The sequence below is a fragment of the Nipponia nippon genome, unplaced genomic scaffold (assembly GCF_047370975.1).
Source record: "Nipponia nippon isolate SJK-2023a ecotype South Korea unplaced genomic scaffold, ASM4737097v1 scaffold_32, whole genome shotgun sequence".
NCBI lineage: Eukaryota > Metazoa > Chordata > Aves > Pelecaniformes > Threskiornithidae > Nipponia > Nipponia nippon.
This window is the reverse complement of record NW_028262350.1, coordinates 5557490-5576303: the sequence shown is the minus strand read 5'-3', so window position 1 is coordinate 5576303 and position 18814 is coordinate 5557490. Positions and strand designations below refer to the sequence as shown.

At 48.1% G+C, this 18814-nt stretch overlaps 1 protein-coding gene across 3 annotated transcripts in view; it reads left to right on the top strand.

Annotated features, from left to right (window-relative positions):
- The window catches only part of MYO1D (myosin ID), a 161888-nt gene that overhangs the window by 105551 nt on the left and 37523 nt on the right, over nucleotides 1–18814 (top strand). The window contains exon 22 of one of the 3 annotated variants that reach the window (XM_087770100.1): nucleotides 1009–1444. The exons of the other annotated variants lie outside the window; for them this stretch is intronic. Within the exon in view, the coding sequence (XP_087626226.1) occupies nucleotides 1009–1021 (13 nt within the window). The 3' untranslated portion in view covers nucleotides 1022–1444. Of the gene's footprint in view, nucleotides 1–1008; nucleotides 1445–18814 lie in introns of those variants that run through there. 3 annotated transcript variants of the gene reach the window in all.

Genomic DNA, 18814 nt, shown 5'->3' with positions numbered 1-18814 from the left:
CCGTCAGCAGTGCGGTGGCCCGCAGGGGACGGATCTGGCCTTAAAGCTTTATTGTGCTAAATGCGATAAACAAACGGATCCTGGTCCAAAGAGTTCATGGGCTCAGGGAGCGGCGGCACCCGTGGGCTGCAGCACGCCCAGCCTAGGGCGACCGCTCGTCTTCGCCCTGCTTTAGGGCATTCCGAAAAGCCTTTCTTTGGGGAAAAAAGACTTCTGACTGCTTTCCTGGTATTCAAAGCTTTAGCCATAAACACTGGTTTCACTAGAATTGCTTAAAAATGTGGATGAGTGCAGTATGCCCCTAATCCCCCTGAATGACATAAATCGAGTATCAGAATAAAACCTAAGAATTGCAGGCAATTTGGGGAGATTAAATCTATTTGGTACCAATAAAAGAACTCACAAATGTGTTTTCGGGTTTTTTGCTCTTTGCAACAGTTCGTATTGTGACAAACAAAGCTTCCCGCAAACACGTTTAAGTGAAAGATTTTAAAATTCGCCGTTATCTAAATAGTGGTGGTTAAGGTTAAGCTCCAGGAGTGCTGCCTGCTGGGTGATTTTTGTTAATAGGATGAATGCTGCGATGTTTGTCAGCTAGATGGAAGGAAACAGTCTGTAAATACACATTTTCAATCCATTGTGCATGGGTGAGGACAAGCATTTTACACGTTTTTGATGCTGTCCGTAAAAAAAGACAGAGGAGATTCAACATGATTTCATTTTTCTTCTTTAGGAGAAAATCCTCAGCTCAATTACGAGCGCGGTCTGGAACACAAATCATTAAGTAGGGGAGCCCAGTTTGATTAAAATCGATTCAATATTTTTTTTATTTGAACTTTTTCCACTGATATGAAGAAACAGACCTTCCCGCTCTGGCCCAGGTATCATGCGAGAGGTTGAAAACACTTCAATTTGTCAGAAAGATGCCCTGTCGTAACAAAACTGCGCTGATTTTAATCAGTTTAAAATTGTTCCTTTCTTTTAAAGCTGTTTACCTTTCTCTTGTAGAAACCTTGATTAACTGCTGAGACTAATAGATTTACACCCGAGTTAAAACAGAAGTTTGTCTGTCGTCAGCAACAATCTGGAGGAGACGATGGGGATTCATACTCTTGGGTTTGGGGGACAAAGAGAGGAAGAGGAGCCCAAACTGGTATTTGGAACCACAAGCGTGATGGTGCACTGGTCCCAAAGCGGCCTTCCTCCAAGGAAACAACCCTCTCATAAGGCAGAAAGCCTCCGCACAAAGGAGGGGTGTTACAACCGCTGGTATCAAATTAATCTGTCACTTAAGCTTTGTGAACGCTATGAAAATTATCCTTTAAGTGACAATGGGCGTCAGCAGCGCCGGCGGCCGGGCCGGTGATGAGCACTCTTTAACTGGAAGTTTCCATCGATTCTGGTGATTTCTTGTAGGCTGGATGAGATCAAAAGGAGTTGAGCGCTGCTTCGGAAAAGCGGGCTGGAAACAAACTGCTTCTAAATTGCTATTTAATACGATTTGTCCTTTGTCACCACTGCCAGCTAACCCGTGTTTAGTTCTGATTCAGCCGTGCCAGTGGCTGACACCATTGTTAGCAGCGGCTGGAGCCTGACAAAGGACCAGACTTTATTCACATCAGACTCTTCCCTAACGTTTCTTTCAGTGCTTGAGCTTTGTTTTTATACAGCATTTCTATTCCTAATGAATTTTTAGTAAAATTCTGCTGTGTTTTGGGGGGAGCCCTAACCTACAGTTAGCTGTCAGTTAGCTTTTAAGCACCAGGTACTCAGCCCTGCGGAAGGGTAGTGGCAAAAGGAAAAATAGTTTCCTTGTACAAAATAAATTTTAAAAAATACGTAAACTGGAAAAATTGGCTTAATTCTCTTAGCTTGTCTTAGTGACTTAAAAAATTTTCCTAGGATTGAGCTAAGATTTACCTTTGGCTAATTTGTGATCTTTATAATCATCTCTGGTAATTCCTGTGTAGGTTTGTCGACCTCACAGCTGTAGCTTGGCTTAAGAAATGACAGTTTTCCTTTGGAAAATACGTTGCACAGATTGAGGATTTGTTGCTTTCGGTGACTCCAGGGCCTGAACCAGAGGAGCGCTAGCACCCCAATGATGCACACCCTCTTTTTGAATTCTTCTGTATTTTGGAAAACGTTTCTTCAGCTGTTGATGCAGCTGAGCTTTTCCCAACACTTGTCCTGCTGGAAGGGAGCTCATTTCGGAGCTCGGGAAAGGATCGGTTCCTTTCTTACGACTCATCTTCCCGACGCTGCTGCGGCAGAGTTCATTCGCCGTCTCCGCAGTGGGTCCTGAACCCCCTGGCCAGGGAAGCCTCCCCCATCTCACGTTCCAGTGGCAAAGGAGCTTTTTGATACACTTCTCAATATATTCCTGGCATGGGAAAAAAGCTTTGTCTCCTGGATTTGTAATATTGAGAATAAAATGAGCTCTGGAGAGGGGCCTGAGCTTTCAAGAGGCTGAGTTTAATTTTTGCAGCAAAATTGTGAATCCTTTACTTGAGCACTTGCCCTCTACATCTAAAAGTCAATTCTGTTGTCTGAGAACGTGAATAGTAGCAATTGATTGTATTTTATGGCTTTCCTTTGCGTACGAAGAGGTTTACTGCTCAGTTTTTCCTTCCCTAGCCTGCCCGTGTCCTACTCCCATTGTCAGCATGAATTCTGTCTAAAATCCCCTGGAAAGAGGACTCTGCTGTGGCTGAAACACATCCCAGTTGCTTTATACCAGCGTCTCCCTGGAACTTGGATGCTTTCTGCTCCGTAAGCAGCACCTAGGGGCTGAAGCTCCGTGCAAATGTTCGGGGTCCTCCTGGGACGGAGATCTTGGTGGAAATGAGAAGTTACTGGAGCTTGATGCGCTGTGAAGGAGATTGGCTTTTCTGATGGTTAGTTGCTTGGGGTTTTCTGAAATGGTTTTGTATTTGGGAAGGCTTATTCAGGGCGCTTAAAAAAGCATTGATTACTTGGAAAATTTAGAACCAGGTTTCCACAGTAACTATTATTCCTATGAAAATAGCTCTGCAGTGGCCCAAAGGTCCTCTCCAGCCCACCACGCCGGTGTGATGTATTACTAACACATGATGTTTTGTTTTATTGGCCTTTTGCAAAGCGTTATTCGAGTTGCCCGCTTCATTCCCTGTCTCCAGCCTAGTGGATTTACTGGGCTGAAACAGGTGAATCCTTTCTGTTCTTGGACAGTCTACAGCAGCAGTGTGAAACTGGAAGGATTATTTGTGGTCTGGGGGAAAAAAATAGCATTTAGACTGTCAGCAGCTGTGATACGTGTTTTGCAGTGTCCTAGAATAGAAAATTCAAACCCATCCTCCTCCTCCTCCTTCTCTCTAGGTGTTACAGAAGCCATCAAACTTAGAAGTATGAGCATTTTAATATCTTAGAGCACTTAACATTTTCTGTGCCCTTTTATGAGGCTCCGTCCAGCTCCCGCCTGTCCTTGAGAAATTGATGATTAGAACATAAAAACAGGAAAGAAATCACACCCGAGCCGTGGCTGTGGTGCAGCGACGGGGAGTTTCTGCGTTCCCCAGCTACCGCGCCAGCTTTCCCCGTCCAGCTTCCCTTTTGGTGCTGCATGCTGTGGATTTTCCCCAGAGGAGGTATTATTCTGGGAACAGGGGGATGGGAATGTTTCCTCTTCCAAAAATGCTTCTGATGGGCTATCTGCTATATTCAGCGTATTCATTAGCACACCTTTCTGACCCTATTACTATTTTCAGTCTTGAACTACAGCTCTTGGCATTCATTCAAGACTGTGAGAGTTTGACACGAGCCCGCTGTTAACAAACTGACATAAGCAGAAAGCGTCTTCTAGGGAGCCTTTGGTGGTACAAACCATAGCTCAAAAATCCCAAGCCGCATCTTGAAACGGAGCGCGGCGCCGCAGGAGCAGTCCGATGTGGCAGAGTTACGCTGCCAGCTGTACGTATGTGCTTGCACAAGTAAAGGTTGTAAATACTGATGATCTTGCTGGTGGTTTAATTCTCAACCAAAGCATTGGCTACCTGCTGTTCCAAGAGCCTTTCCTCTCCAGTAAACAGATGGCCCCACGTTGGCTGGCCTTACCAGGGCTTAGTCGCACCAGCAAGTCGGTATTATCAAGCTGTCAAAGGACCCATCTGCCCCGAGCAGCTGTCCTGGCATCCGCCGGTCTGTGCGCTGGGAACCTCCCTGCTTCGCAAATCTCGGGCATATAAAACTTTTAAATTTTTGTTTTAATTTGGGGAGGGGGTTGTAATTCATGCCATCTGCCTCATGCGCTTAAGCGAGGGGATATTACCTTTGAAAACAAGCTACTCGAGAGAAGTAATCTTTTACGCTCCCCTCGTAGTCTGTGGTCTGCCATAACTATGCCAGCAAGTTTTAAAACATACAGGTTTGGCCTCAAAATGGATGCAGATACATTTTGGGTGTCAACACATAACTTCAGACTTGTTCAAATTCGGGTGTGTTTAGTGCCTGCTCTTCCAGATGTGTAACCTCTTCCTTCCCTGGAACGTGGGATGCTGCTGCCGACGGCGCCGGTCGGGGTCGTCAGCACCTGGGAGCTAGTGGTTACAAACCTTCGGAGACTAAAAATGCCTCATAGGTGATGCTTAAATACTAGCACAAGTTGATGCGTTCCCCATTTGTTTATAGTGAGTCACTCACGGGGTGGTTTTCCTACCTGGAGTCTCGTTATTTCTGATTAACGGTGCTTCGTGGCTGCTGTTCATCAGCTCTGTGGGCCCCAGCCCAGATCCAAGCTTCTGCACAGCTCTGTCTTTATACTACGCACGTTTAATTTTGCAGAGAGCTGCTAAATATCAACAAAGGTGTTTTTGTGAAGATGAGGACAATTATTTTTAAGGCTTTAATATTTTTGAAGAGATAAAAAATTAATAAAATAAATAGGCTCACTACATTTCTCTTATGTTTGAAACAATGAGGAAAAATATGCATTTTTCTCTTGAAGTCTTCGGGTATTTGATAAGCCTCATCAGAAATATTTCTGCTACTTTGTACATTCTTACGTAAAACAAAGTATCGTAAAAGTACCCGTTAACAAAACTTCCCTTCTGGTTTTCTGCTTTATAGCATCTTCAGCAGAGCCAAAATTTTGTCTTTTAAGCTTGCTTTCCTTCCTTTTATCTCTTGCCCAGTTCATTTCATCTTGTGAACTCAATATTTGAATTGTTCTCAAAAAGGCACCTGATGTTTCCGAGACGGCTCTTTCAAAAGTCATTGGTGACTTCTGTGCATAACTGGCATTTAATGCTGAGGGGGTAGGTTTGGTTTTGTTTTTTCTGGAAAGTGTGGAGCATCTAGCTGCTAAAATATGGATGTGGTAAAGACCCCTAGCTTGGTGCTTGACTTCTATGGAAATGGCTAAGGAACTCGATTTTTAAATAGAGACTAAATATTTGGTACAAATATTGGGTCCCAACAATTCCTTCTGAAGCCAAGGTCAAATAAATTAGTATTTAAATGTGGCTGTACTAACCTGACTTTGCAAAAAACCCCAAACCAAAGACCAAACCTTTTCTTTCTTGATAGGCTTTATAGCTTTTATTTTGCCTTTTTACAACGGATCCAGAATTTAATGTCTGAGCTCAAGTTTTAAAGCTCATGCTAAAAAGCAGTCTGGAAAAAGAAAAGCCAGTCTGCGGAATCAAGTTCACAGTATAAAATTGAAGTATATCTACTTAATACATTGAGCCTGGTGTATTGCTCTCCTTACAAATTCTCCTTTGCCAGCTTGTAATTCTGCTGCTGTGTTTCTTACCCCAATATCTGAGTGAAAGAAGGGCTCGCACGGTTTGTCCGTGGCTCTCCTCTTTCCCCTTTAGCGTGCCAAATCCCTAAATAAAGCTGTGTTGGGTTTTTTATGTAATATGAAAAAGATTTGCATAAGCGTAGTTATGATAATTTTTGTGGTTAGTTTTAATGTGTTGGCTTCATTTCAGTCCTTCAGATCCCTAAATCAGTTTTGATTTGCTATTGCTTAAACATTGTTTTTTTCCCCTTTTTCAAAACAGATGCGTTGAGAATGATCTGAGGCGAATTTCCCTGTAAATCTGCTTTGTTCGTAAAGTCGGGTTGAAACCGTTTGTTCTTGCTCGTAGCTCGGTAGTTACATGTAATAATTTATTATCCAAATAGGATGTTTTAATGCTAAATTAAGTGACGAAAAAAAAAAAAAAGAGGAGAGTGCTGGTGTGGATTCCTCAATTTACATCTCTTACCCAGCACTCGTGCGGGAGTCTCCAACACACGTAACCCTGCTGATGTGTCCAGCCCCGCACGCGGGAAGACCGATGGCCGGTGCCGTCCCGCTCCCCCGCGACCTGTCCCCTCTCGCGGCTCTCTGCAGCGCGACTCCAAGGGCTCCGGTGTCCTGTGACCCTCTCTGCCAGAGGTAACTCGTGTTGGGGGTGGTTTGTAACCTGCTGTCGGGGCGCGGGGTGAAGGTGCCGTGCTGGAATCGGGAATTTCCAGGCACAGAGCATCAACTGATGCTCACCTGGTTTTGCAGATGACACCAAACTGAGTGTGGAAGTAGACGCTCTAGGGGAGAGCCCCCCTGCAGGAAGATCTGGATAGGCTGGAAGAGTGGGCTAACAAGAACCTTAAGAAGTTTAACAAAGACAAGTGTAAGGTCTTGCATCTGGGAAAACATAATCCAGGAGTGCGGCACAGACTGGGATCCAGCTGGCTGGAGAGCAGCTCCATGGAGAGGGACCTGGGGGTCCTGGTGGACAGGAAGCTCAATTGGAGTGAACAGTGTGCTGCTGCAGCCAAGAAGGCCAGTAGGATGGTGGGTTGCATCAAAAAGGGCATCACCAGGCGAGATAAAGAAGTCATTATCCCACTCTACTCGGCACTTGTCAGGCCACAGCTGGAATACTGTGTGCAGTTCTGGTCCCCGTTACACAAAAAAGATGTGGACATATGGAGGGGGTCCAGAGAAGGGCCACCAAGATGATCAAGGGTCTGGGAAGCCTGCCATATGAGGGTAGGCTGAGAGAAGTGGGCTTGTTCAGCCTGGAGAAAAGGAGGCTTAGAGGTGATCTCATCACCATGTACCAGTACTTAAAGGGGAGCTAAAAAGAAGACGGAGACTCCCTTTTTACAAGGAGTCCCATGGTGAGGACAAGGGGTACTGGGTACAAGTTACTCCCAGGGAGATTCCGACTGGACACGAGAGGAAAATTTTTCACAACGAGAACAGTCAACCATTGGAATAATCTCCCCAGGGGAGTGGTTGGCTCCGCCACGCTGAGCACATTTAAGACTCAGCTGGACGTGGTGCTGGGCCATCTCGTCTAGACCGTGCTGGAAAGGTTGGACCAGATGATCCTTGCAGTCCCTTCCAACCTGGGATTCTGTGAGTCTATGAACTGTGTCTGGGGATAAGTGGCATCCATCAGGAGATCAGATCATGCCCCAGATGGCTTCTCCCTCGGTAATACAGAGTTTCTGTAATACAGCACTGCTAAGGACAGGCTCTGAGCAAAGCCCCTTCCAGTTTTACCTCTTAGAAAGTAGAATTTTTGCGATGCCATTTTTGGCACCCTGCAGAGAGTGCTGTGAGATTTGGGACTGCTTCAAGGGTTTCTCCTTCAGCACTGGGCATTACCATGGCTTTCTACTGCTCTTCATCTTCCAGTAGAGTCGTGTGCGTGCTGTGTATAAATGCATACGGTTCGATTTGCATCTTCAGAGCGCGCGGCATCCCGAGGAGTTCGTGTGTCCAGGATAAATCTCCGTTCAGCGGAGCCAGCTGGAGTCGAGACTTCTCTCCCCGCCAGATGCGATGGCTGGATCATGCCTTTGTGCATCACAGGCTCCAAAGGATAACACTGACGGGAGCTGTGTTGTTCCCGATTTCTGCGCCACGCTGCGCTATCAGCTGTGTTATCGCTTCGAGGCGCTTTTAAAAAAAAAAAAAATTCCATGTTAGAAAATGTCACCTTAAAGAATCTGGCCTCAAAAAGTGCTGCTGGTACCAGGCTAATGGGGCAGGTCAGACTTAGAGCTGTAAAGCCTGGAAATGATCCACGTGACATGCTGGTTTGCCTTAAAACCCAGGTTTTTTGAGGCAGAACATCAAGTAATTGGAGATGTGTGTGTGGGGAGAGACGGCAGGCGACTCCCAGCACAACTGCTGCTTTCCTTTCGAGGGACTAAAGGAGCTCAAAGCTGAGCAGTGGTATTTGAACTGTTGCAAGGAGGATCTGCCATAGCAATCCCTTTGTTTAATGCTTCAGTCAGTGGCTCTGGCACTTACCTTGCCACCCAGCTCGAGCCTAATCGCGCTGTAGCTGGCTCTCCAGCAGCTCCGCGGTGTCCTTCGGGCACGCTAGAGCAACCTGTCTTATCTTGGGAGTTCACGTGGGAGTACCGGCAATTATAGATGCCTTCGGCATCTCTGCGGTGTTCAGCCAACAGCTATTACCGAGAGAAAAACAATGAACCATTTTCCTCAAGCGACGCTCGCTGGTTTGATAAATAGTTGGCAAAAGGCGCTTCGTGTGATGGGTTTGTTACCCATGTAGGCAAGGGAAGAAGTCGAACGCATGATGAGGGGGTGGCTTGTGCTCTTTCATTACAGCGAGCTTCCTTCAAGGGTTTCATTTAGCTGCAGCGCTGAGAGGTAAAAAAAAAAAAAAGAGGTAAATTAGGAAAAGCCCAAATAGCACCGGCTGCTTCCACCTTCAGATCCCATCCAACGTTGCGCTCTGCCTCGAAGCTGTAGGAGCTTGTCTGTTTTCATTGGCCTTTGTTTTTTCCCACTGGGGGAAAGTTGCGGTAGAAGGAGCTCCAGGTCCAGGCTGGGCATTGGGAACAGCCAGATATTCCTCCAGGAACAGAAAACTCCTGAAGTGCTGAAACTTTCTAGGAGCATCATATTCTAAGATGTCCATCTCTGCTTAGATCCCTGAGGATCTCGAGAAAACCAGCATTCTGCTCTCAGACTTCTCAGCAACCAAGGTTTAGAAACAACGTGCTCGTTTGTTTTTTAAAAGGCAGAATTGAGTAGGATATAAACTTGGGTTTGAAATAGCATTACAACAGCATTACTGCTGTGCCTCTGACAGTGAACCCGAGCTAGTCCCTTCTTCCTGCTCATGCAACCACAATCCAGTTTTTGTGGAATATTTGGGAATATTTTTTTCCCCTTTATTTTCCCCTCTCTCCCCTCTCGAAGCTCCCTCTCCGGCTGAGCCGTGTTGGTGCCAGTCAACCCGCGCAGGCTGGCAGACGCGGTATCCCTGTGCCGGAGGGGAAGCGGTCACACAAGCGTGGAACCTGAGCAGCTTGCGGTGGTGGTCGCGCCTTGAAGCCGGTGGGATCCTGTGCCAGACACAGCAGCATCTTAGGTCCTGCGTGTGCTGCGCTTGGACCTCGGTGTGAGCGACGCAGGCTGCTCTGCGGCGCAGTCAGAAGACGGCAGATGATGCGGCTTTGCTTGATGGGTTTTCGTCCTTCTTCTGGGGTTTGAGTGGCCGCCGCAGTTTGGGCCTCTGTCCATGTGGTGAAGCTGCTCTTCTGGCCCGGGCATGTCCCTCCGTTCTGGCCCGGGCATGTCCCTCCGTTGGCCCTGCTGGCCTTGGCTGCCCGGCACAGCGGCGTTGAGAGGAGGCAACTACTGCCATGGGCATCCATCCTCCCGCTCCTTTACCCATCCCTCCTCTGTCCCATCTTTATGCAAACACACGGTGATCCCCAGAGCTCGTGGAACAAAGGGAGAGTTTGGTTTTCTTCCCAATTCTCTCTTTTTTTCTCCCGAAATCACACTGTAGAACTGGGCAGGGAGGGGACTGGGGCAGGGAGGAGCGCTTTGAGGTTGATTTCCTCAGCACAAGAAACCTGAGAGGTGGGAAAAGAAATCAGAAAGGAAAGAGCATAATGCTCGGATTCCATTAAACCCCCTTGGCATAAAATCACAACCTGCATTTCCCCACATTCCTCAGCAGCAGCTACCTCGAAGTACCCATTTCCATGCTGGGAGGGCTCGCGCTCTGTTTCTCTGCCCGGCGAGCGGCGCTGGGGATGTGCGTGCGGCTCCGAGCGAGCTCGTCTCGGAAGACTCGCCCGTGGCAGAGGTACGAGGCCGGTTTCAGAAAGGTAACGCGCGTTCTCCTCTGGATACGCTGCCCACCTTGCTGCTGTTGCACGGATTCTTTTCTTCTCCGGCATTTCTCTCAAATAAGGACTCCAGTGGCTGACAGCAAACAAAAACAAGAGCAGAAAAAGATCCATCATGATCATATTTACTGGTGACCTACTTAAAATCCTCTTTCCTCATCCTCATTTGGTGTGTGTGCTAAAATGCTGGCTGGCTTGCAGTCTCCAAGGAATTGCTAGCAGAATGATAATGAATGCAAAATGTGGCCCCTCGTTTGTTTAACGGTAGTTTCTGAAAAGACGTGGTTTATTTTTTTATTGCATCATTTAGACTTTTTTTCCTTGTGATGTATTATTCCCATTTTCGGTCTCGCTGCTCAGAAACCTTTGTGTTCTGATTGCAGGCAGTGCTGCTGTTTGAAGAGATGCCATTAAATCACGGGATGCCTTACTCTTTTGAATTTTTTTTGAGGAAAATGAGGCTTCTAGCTCCATGCTGGAGAGCCTGGGCTGTGTTGTCAAAGGCCTGTGTTGAGCATCATTTTTTTTCTGGTGAAAATGATCCAACAGAAGTGATTGATTAACACATGCTTTGTACCTACTCTGGTATATTTTTGTAGGGTTATTACAAATGGGTTTGCAGGCCAGGGTAGAAAATCATCAGCATTGTGCATACTGCAGCTCTCAAGTTTTCTTCTTCCTAGTTTTTCTCTTCACAAATTCATTTAGAGGAAGGTTTGGGTGTTCCTGCTTGCTCACCCGTGCACGAGAGCAGTGCTGTTAGACGGAAGGAACGTAGTTATACTGGCACGGACACGTGTCTGCGTGGATCCTGTGCTTAAACTGTCCATTTTGGATGCTCGTGGTTGAATGCATACGCGGTATGGATAAATTGATCCTACCTTTACCAAGAATATCAACAGGCTGGCGTAGACATCCACTGAAACGCGTGTAGAAGGGATCACGCCTGAAGTGTTCGTTCGTACTCAAGAATCCTTCTGGTTTATAACGTCAGTCGCATAAAGCACGCCATGTTTTCATGCCAGCCTGAATTCCCTTATTTCTAATCAAAAGAGAATTTCTAAGCAGGTGTATAAAAACACAACATGAAAAAAATTACCGCTGGGTGGCTTCTGTGTTTCTTGGCGCCTAATAACTTTGCGTTATTGGAGCTAAGCCCTGCTGTCTTTAGGCACATATAATAAATTTGACTTCTTCCAGTCCAGGTAGTTCTCATTTTCTCACCAAACACTTTTGCCTCGGGGGTTATTTCCGTGTGCTGTCTGGTGTATTTGAGATGCTAAGGGAGCGTTTACCATCTCCTCCCAGCCAGTCCTGGGTTACTGCTGTGTGCTGCATCGGGTAGGACGTTGCTTCTGCGTTGTCCCTCCAGGAGGTGACAGTACTAATGGAGATGGGGAGAAGCGGTAATTAGCACCACTATACTGGTAAAACCACTCCGTATCTATGGAAATTAATTCAGTTTCTGGCTCCAGGGTGCTAGCTTAAAATTAGACTGTAAGTAATGTTTTGTTCTCTTTTAAGTAATGAGGAGGAGCTGGTCAGGACGGAGCACAAACATGAGAACAGTTTTGTGCTGCTGGAGTTGCAGACTGCTGATTCAGGAGGAGGAACCTCATCTCCTGGTGCGACTCCTTAGTCAGCCGCTGCCCATGGCTGCCGTGCCCTGTCCTTCGGGTGGAATAACTCAGGAGCGATGACTGCTCTTTATGACGTGAGTAAGAAGCCTTTGGAGTGGGTGTCACTGCCTCGTTAGGGAAATCGGGGTGCATGTGCCTGTTTCCAGGCACGAAGAGCACGGCATGGGAGTCCTCGTCGCTCTTCCCCGTGGCGCTCACAAGCCGGCAGGCAATAAATAGGGATTGACTGCAAGAGCTGCCAGAAAAGTTCTTGCCACAGAACGTGGCTCGCTGGAAGGAAGAAAAATCCAGATTACAGTGAGGAGTATGGTCTGCCTGGGTCTGTGGCCACAGGAGTGACTCTGGGCAGATGAAATGGAGTATTTAAAAGCATACAGAGCAAGCAGCCGGCAAAGCGGGTGGAAGGAAACAGCTTCGGTGTTGGTGACTGGAGAGTCTTTGTTTACTACCAGTAGGGTTTTAATATCTTCATATATACCAGCTGACCTTACGGCTGCGTAGGCTCTGATGGCTGATTTCACCTTAAAATGCACGCAGAGCATGTTCCTCGTTAAGAAGCATTGATCAGCAGTAGTGTCTTATCGCCTTATCTTCTTTAATTTCACTTAATCTTCCAGAGCCCGTGGTATAAATTAATATCCCTAGTCCACAGGGTGCCTTGCATAAAGCATTTTTACATATAAATGGCGCAATATATCCTGTAACAGAGATGTGATTCATAGGCTATTACATGTTAAATCTTAGGTGGAAGCCAGCTAACTAATTTATACAAAGTAATTAGATTCTGAATTAAATGCACAAAAGATTTTTTTTTTCCTTCTCGCGTTTCCTTGCGTGAACTCGGAAGATGAGCTGATAGTGGAGAAGGGGACGTGTTCTTCCCTCTCCATCACCCCGTCCTGGTAGCTGCTCGGCCGTCGCCTGGGGCAGGCTACGGGCAGATTTATAGGGACGGCTCCGTCCTTCCGCCGCCCTGCTGGGACTGCTCGCCGAGCGGGCTCCCTTCCAGAAATTACTGATTTGCAGCCGGGCCTCGGGGGGGACTGTTCCTTCTCGCAGAAATATGTTATGTTTGTGTTCGCGTGGGTCACTTTGCCAGTATAAGATGTTTCGTTGATGTACAGGTAGAGAACAGCCAAAAGCAATAAAATCAAGCCCCCGTCCATGCTCTTCTCCCCCCTCAGTCCGCCCCAGCCCCGATCCCCTGGAGCACGTTCGTTCCTTCACTCATCTCGGTGTGGAGGTGCTGATGGGAGGAGAGTTACGACAGCTCAGCGGCCCTCGGCTGACACCACCTCCGCGCCTCGGGGACGGGTCCCCCCGCCGAGCCGTTGGCGATGCGCTCCATCACCGCTGAGCTGCATCAGCTCGCGGCCAGGTTGGTTTCAGCCTCAGCTGAAGCTCAGCCCAGGAAGCCTCAGGAACCTCAGCCTCAGGAAGCTGAGCCCAGGCTGAAGATGGTTTTAAACCAGGCTCTGTCCCCCAGCGTGGCTTTGCCGACCGGAGTCCACCCGCTGCTCTGGGGTGGCAGAGAGGCTGCTGGCTGGAAGGGCCGAGCTCCTCCCGCGCTGGGGAGGGAGGTCAGCCTTCGGCACCGGTGACCGCGTGTTAGACAGGGGACGGCGGTGTTGTACACTGGGGCCTTTAGCATTCAGGGTCGGAAATGCAGATATTTAACCCCCAGTGCTATCTTGTCCTAGCTGCAATTTCAAAAACTCCAGACCAGTCTCCCCAGCCAGCCAGCCTGGCTATTTTTAGCTTGGTTTCCCAGGGAAACATGGTTTTATGTGGCTGCTGTATCCTCAGATTTGACAGTGAGGGAGAGAGGTAGCAAAGATCAGTCTCTCTAAGTTTCATGAAAATCACTCATTCTGAGCAAAGAGACAAACTCAAATCTCTGTGCAGCCAAGGGCAGGGGAGTTCGGCCGTCCTCCGTCCCGGCGGGGAGCTGCTGGCTTGCTGCTTCCTCAGCCCACCAGCATCAGAGCATGGAAATGCAGCGCCGGGCGCGAGGGAAGGGTGCTGAGGGACAAGGCGGTGGTGCGAGGAGTGCCAGCCGTGTTTTGTTAGGGTTTTGTTTTTGAGGAAAGCAGGCTGTAGTCGTTCCTCCGCTCATAGAGCATCTTGCTTGATCGTTTTAATGGAAGCACAAAAGATGTTTTTGGGGTGCCCTCCAGCCATGTGCAGGACATTGCAGCATCTGCTGAATGGATCCTTTTTTTTTTTTTTTTAATGTAGAAAAGGGGAAAGGAAAGAGATTTTGCTGCCTGAACCCAGTGGCCCTGGGCTGCTGCAAACTTTTCAGCTACGTGTGAGATAGACAGGCAGGCGCTGGGGGGCTTGGTGTTAGCACCCAAATCCAAGCAGTGCCGCTTCCTCCCAGGAACTTTCGTAGAGGGTAAAACGGGTGAGTAAAACGCTGAATTATAAATTTGGCACATCAGCAGCCGGCACACGTTCTGTTTTGCCGTGCTGAGAGCGTCAGTTTGAGGGCGATACAGGAGAGGACCTTGTTTTCCAGAGTCAGTCCACGTAAGGTGCATCCCCACCATGGGCACGAGCTGTCGTGTCTCGACTCAGGCGTGAAGTGGGGGTTTGAAGTAGACTGAACTAGTAAATGGGAGTGGAATTCATTTACCTAAGCAGGGGTGTTCAGCGCCATTTTTAAAGGCCTTGTGGCATGTCAGGAATCTGCATAGGGCTGGTAGGTGGGAGACAGGACCTAAAGGAGACTCGCGCCTTTCCGCAGTGGCAGCTGGCGGCAAGGGGGTGTACCCCAGCCTCTCTAAAACGGCACTGGAAGCCTGCGTTTAGGACCTTAATGCCACCACCCGTCTTCAAATCCGAGCAGAAGATGTCTCCACCAGTTGTAACTGATACTACTTTGGGGCAAGTGGGCTGGTGATGCCATTTCCCAACGCGTTCATCAGCTCCTTATATTTGCTTTAGTTGTACGCTTGCAGTTTGGAGGCATATGTGTTTGCCCAGCTGCTGGTCTGGGTTGAGTTTGGCTCAGACTGGAATTAATTTGCTTTATAATAAGGATTTACATAAAGACTTTTGAATGTTGATAGTCCTCTTGTGTCTCTCCTACAGTTCCACTGGTACTGTATCTTGCAAATTGGCCAGGAGAAACTATGAACAACAAGACAAAGGAACAGGACAGAAAAAACAACGTGGAGGGAGTGTGCTTTAAGGAAAGGTTAGACTAGTCCAGTCCTGACACCTCAGTGTGACTAAAGTGGGACTTAAGTGCCCCAGCTTAATTCCACACTGTACTCAGGTACGCATTTGCACGCAGTAGATGTTGGGGATCTGTCACGTCGTGCTTGATGGTGAATAACCAGGATCTCCCACTGCTGTGAAGATACCTGCTGCAGCTGGAGGTTGAGTAGCTGAGTAATTGCAGGGTGAATGATTAGTGCTGATGACTCCTCTCGGTGCTGGGGGCTTCAACTTTACTTTTCTTCTGTGCAGGCTAAGCTGAAAAGGAGTGCTGCCGGTAGCGGCAGCTCGGCAGGAAAATCTGCTTCTCCGGACTGCCAGCAGCGCCTGTGTGCTGGGACCTGCAGGACCCGCAGGGGAAGCGAGGCAGGGCGAGGTGGAGATCGAAGGGCGCGAGGCGTCGGGAGCCCCGGTGCGTGCGTACGGGAAGCGGCAGGACTCGTTTGAATGCTGGTTTAGGGAGCCATGGGACACGCAAGAGGAAAAGGGAGATGTGTGTTTTCTGTGGCTGTGCCCAGTCTGAGGCAGAGCCGGGAGCTGCTGCCATCGCTGCCTACGAGCGGTGTTGGTGGGGTGCAAGATGGGAAAAGCCTTGATGCGGATAATGAGGTGAACAAGGCAAGGTCATCGCTGTTATTCCTCTCTAGGCTGTTGCCACATATTTACCTTAAATAAATGGAAGTGCTTTTTTACTTATGAAATTTGAGGTACTTTGAGGTGACACCCAAAACTCTGCTGCCACCTCTTTTAGCTGTGACTGCCAGGCCTGAGCTGCTTCTCACCCTTCCACCTGGCCGTGAGCACGTTCCAACCACCAAGCAAATCTCCTTCTCTTAATGACCTTGCTGCTCGTAACCCTCTGCAGATGTGCAATGCTGTACCGCGCTAGTGTGTGCTCGAGGGAGGACGGGGATGGAGCCAGTAAGTGATTGGAGATGTGTGGCTTTAAAGATGTTAAATGCCGGGTATTCTTGTGGGCCTCCAATATTTCATCTTCAGAGCCAGGTAGCTGTAAATGTGGGTGCGTGTGCTCCCAGCGGTTACTGGGGGCACCTGTAAGTTAGGGAGTTTTGCTGTTAAACTCACATTTGAACCGTTTATCTTGTCCACAGGATTAGAGGTGTGTTTTGTTCATATTTACGTCGAGAAAAATAGCAAAATTAATGAACGTTATCTGAACACAGAGGAGGTTAGTGCTGGTGGGTCAGTGTTTATAAATTCCCTGGAACTCTGGATTCGTCGTGTAGGGTAGACTGTTCATGAAAGTCGCGTGTCAGTTATGATCACACATCTCCTATAGCTAATAGCAATGTATTCGCTTTGTTGTGTGCTAGTAGTTACAGCTAAATACAGAGTGTGAAATGGCAGGATGGCCAACACTGACCTAGTTTTTGGGGTTGGTGGTTTGGTTGGTTTCTTTTTTAAGACTGAGTAAAAGAGATAAAAGCTGTCTGCCTGTCAACTTAGCCTCTAAGGGATGCTCTGTTTGCAGGAGGGTGTTCCTGATAAGCCAGCTTCCTTTGGGTTTGGTTAAAGGATTCAACCAAATGTAGCTCAGTGCAAACTTGACGGCAGATTGGAAGGAAATTTGTAAGAAGTTCAGCAATCCTCTGTTCATTGTAGAGTTCGCCCAGTGTTTTTCTTCCTATATGTGTAAATCAGCTTAAAGCCTTCGTCTGAAGAAGGAACCTAAAGTATTTTTGTGTGTTACACAGTTCACTCAGGCGGTTGGTGCCAAGGTCTGGCCGCTTGCATTCAGCATAGCCCAGGTGCAAGAGTTTCTGTAGCAAAACCCGAGATCATTTACTGCGCATGCACAGGTTCTCCCCTTTAACCTGTCATAGCCCGTGTTTTGCTTTGCTGTTGCTGCTGGGGAGGTTACGGGGCTGCTCGGGGACGGCCCCCCAAGCGGGGACACGCAAAGCCCCCGTCGATACCCGAGCGAGCCAAGTCGTGGAGCACCTGAGCGGGGGTGCTTGCCCGCCGGGGTCTGCTCACGCAGGGAGCGTTGGATGCGTGGAAATGAATTCACTTCTAGCTTTAAAGCTCATTAACCCAGAGCAAAAACATCTTCAGTCCTGGGTCAGAGGTGGTTTATGAATAGTAAGGAGAGAAGGGATTAAGATGTAAGCCTGAAAAAGGCACATTTTACAGGTTAACGTTGCGTTTGGCTTTTTACTTAGGGAGGCTGTGCTTTTTAACAGAGGCGTCCATCGCTCCCAGCAGTGGAACAGATAAAACCAGGTTGCCTAAGGATTGGGTCCTTCTCTTCTAAATACCACCACTGTGGGCATAACAGCTGATTCCTCCTCTCTCTGCTCGTCCTCCCACGGCAGCCTCCCAGGCAAGAGACGGCGCGTTACGTGGCCAGTGCAGAGAAATACATGTGCTTGCTTGACAGCAGTCAGCAAAAAGGACGTGGAAGGGCTGAGTTTGACTTGCCTTTCCGTCAGGAAGGTATTTACTTGGATATCTCCAGCAGTTAACTTTTCACCTGGTTTATTTATTAGTCTTCTCTCTCTCTGTCAGACTTGGGGGCGGAGTGGGAACAGACAGATGGACAGGCAAGCGCGATCGTACCAGCAAAGGTAACCAGGCTGGAATGCACCTTCTTTTTCAAAAGACAAAATTGTATTTCCTCTTTCAGTCCCAAGCCATCCAAATATCAAACGTCAGTGGAGGGGAATTTGGGAAGGAAAAGGTTAAATATACAACAGCTTTTGGGGTTTGTTTTTTTTTTTGTCAAGAGCTTATTTTTAACCATAAACTTTCAGGGGAAAGTTCCTGACTTTCCTCTGCGCTTATAAAAGGTCAGCTGCCCCCGCAAGCAGTCCTCGGTGCGAATCTCTGCTGTGAAGTCCTGCTTCCAGTCTGAGCCTTCGCCAGCCTCACTGTAGCTGCCCACGTGCGCTCTGCGGTCCGTTGTACCCTTGCCCTTCCCGGGGCAACCTCCTGGTGAGTCGCGATGGGTCAGTCTGAATTCCTGCCTATTCGGTCTTGGGCTGCTGCCTAACTTGCCCTGTTGTTCAAATAGATCGTCACTGCCAGCGCGCTTATCTCCATTTCTCAGAGCAGTGACCGGACCTGGGGACCTGGGCGTCCAGGCTGGGATCTCAAATGACTTAGCAGGTATAAATCTCAGGGGAGATGGAGGCTTGAAGCTTTGTGGCGTGGAAGGGACTTGCTGCGAAGGGGACAGCATCCAGCTCTCCAAAGGCTTTGTGCCCTCTATTTATGCGGACAACTGTCTTGAACATCACATTTCCCTCCTCCATGCCAAAAAAGCTGCGCCAGTACAGCTGTGTCTATAGAAATTTTTCAGCACCGCGTCAGTCGCTTTGTGCATCTTCCCACCTCTTGCTGACAGCTATTCCTGGGTAGGTTTGTATTTAGTCTAAGCCTTACTGAACTGAATGCCTCCACAGGGTTTGCACCGGGTTAGCTAAACAGGTTTAATTAAAACGGAGTTCCTTTGTGTCTAGACAGGTTGTGAATGCAGGTGGGTTTCATTGTGCAGCCAGTTAGTGAAAGATCTTCAGGCATAGCTTTGCTTGGGACGACGCGCTTGCCCCGTCTCATGTGAGGTGTGCCGTGCTTTACCCAGACGCTGTTGAAAGAGGGCTAATGGGCTTTGTTTCGGTGTTTCATCTGAAGCTCTGTCATCCTCCTTGTTTTGTTTCCAGCAGACTCAGAACTGCTTTTCAAGGTACTTGCCCAGCTGGAATATCCCTAAATATGCATAAAGTCCCAAGTCACATCTTCACAGATTCCCATAAGCGAAGCATACCAGC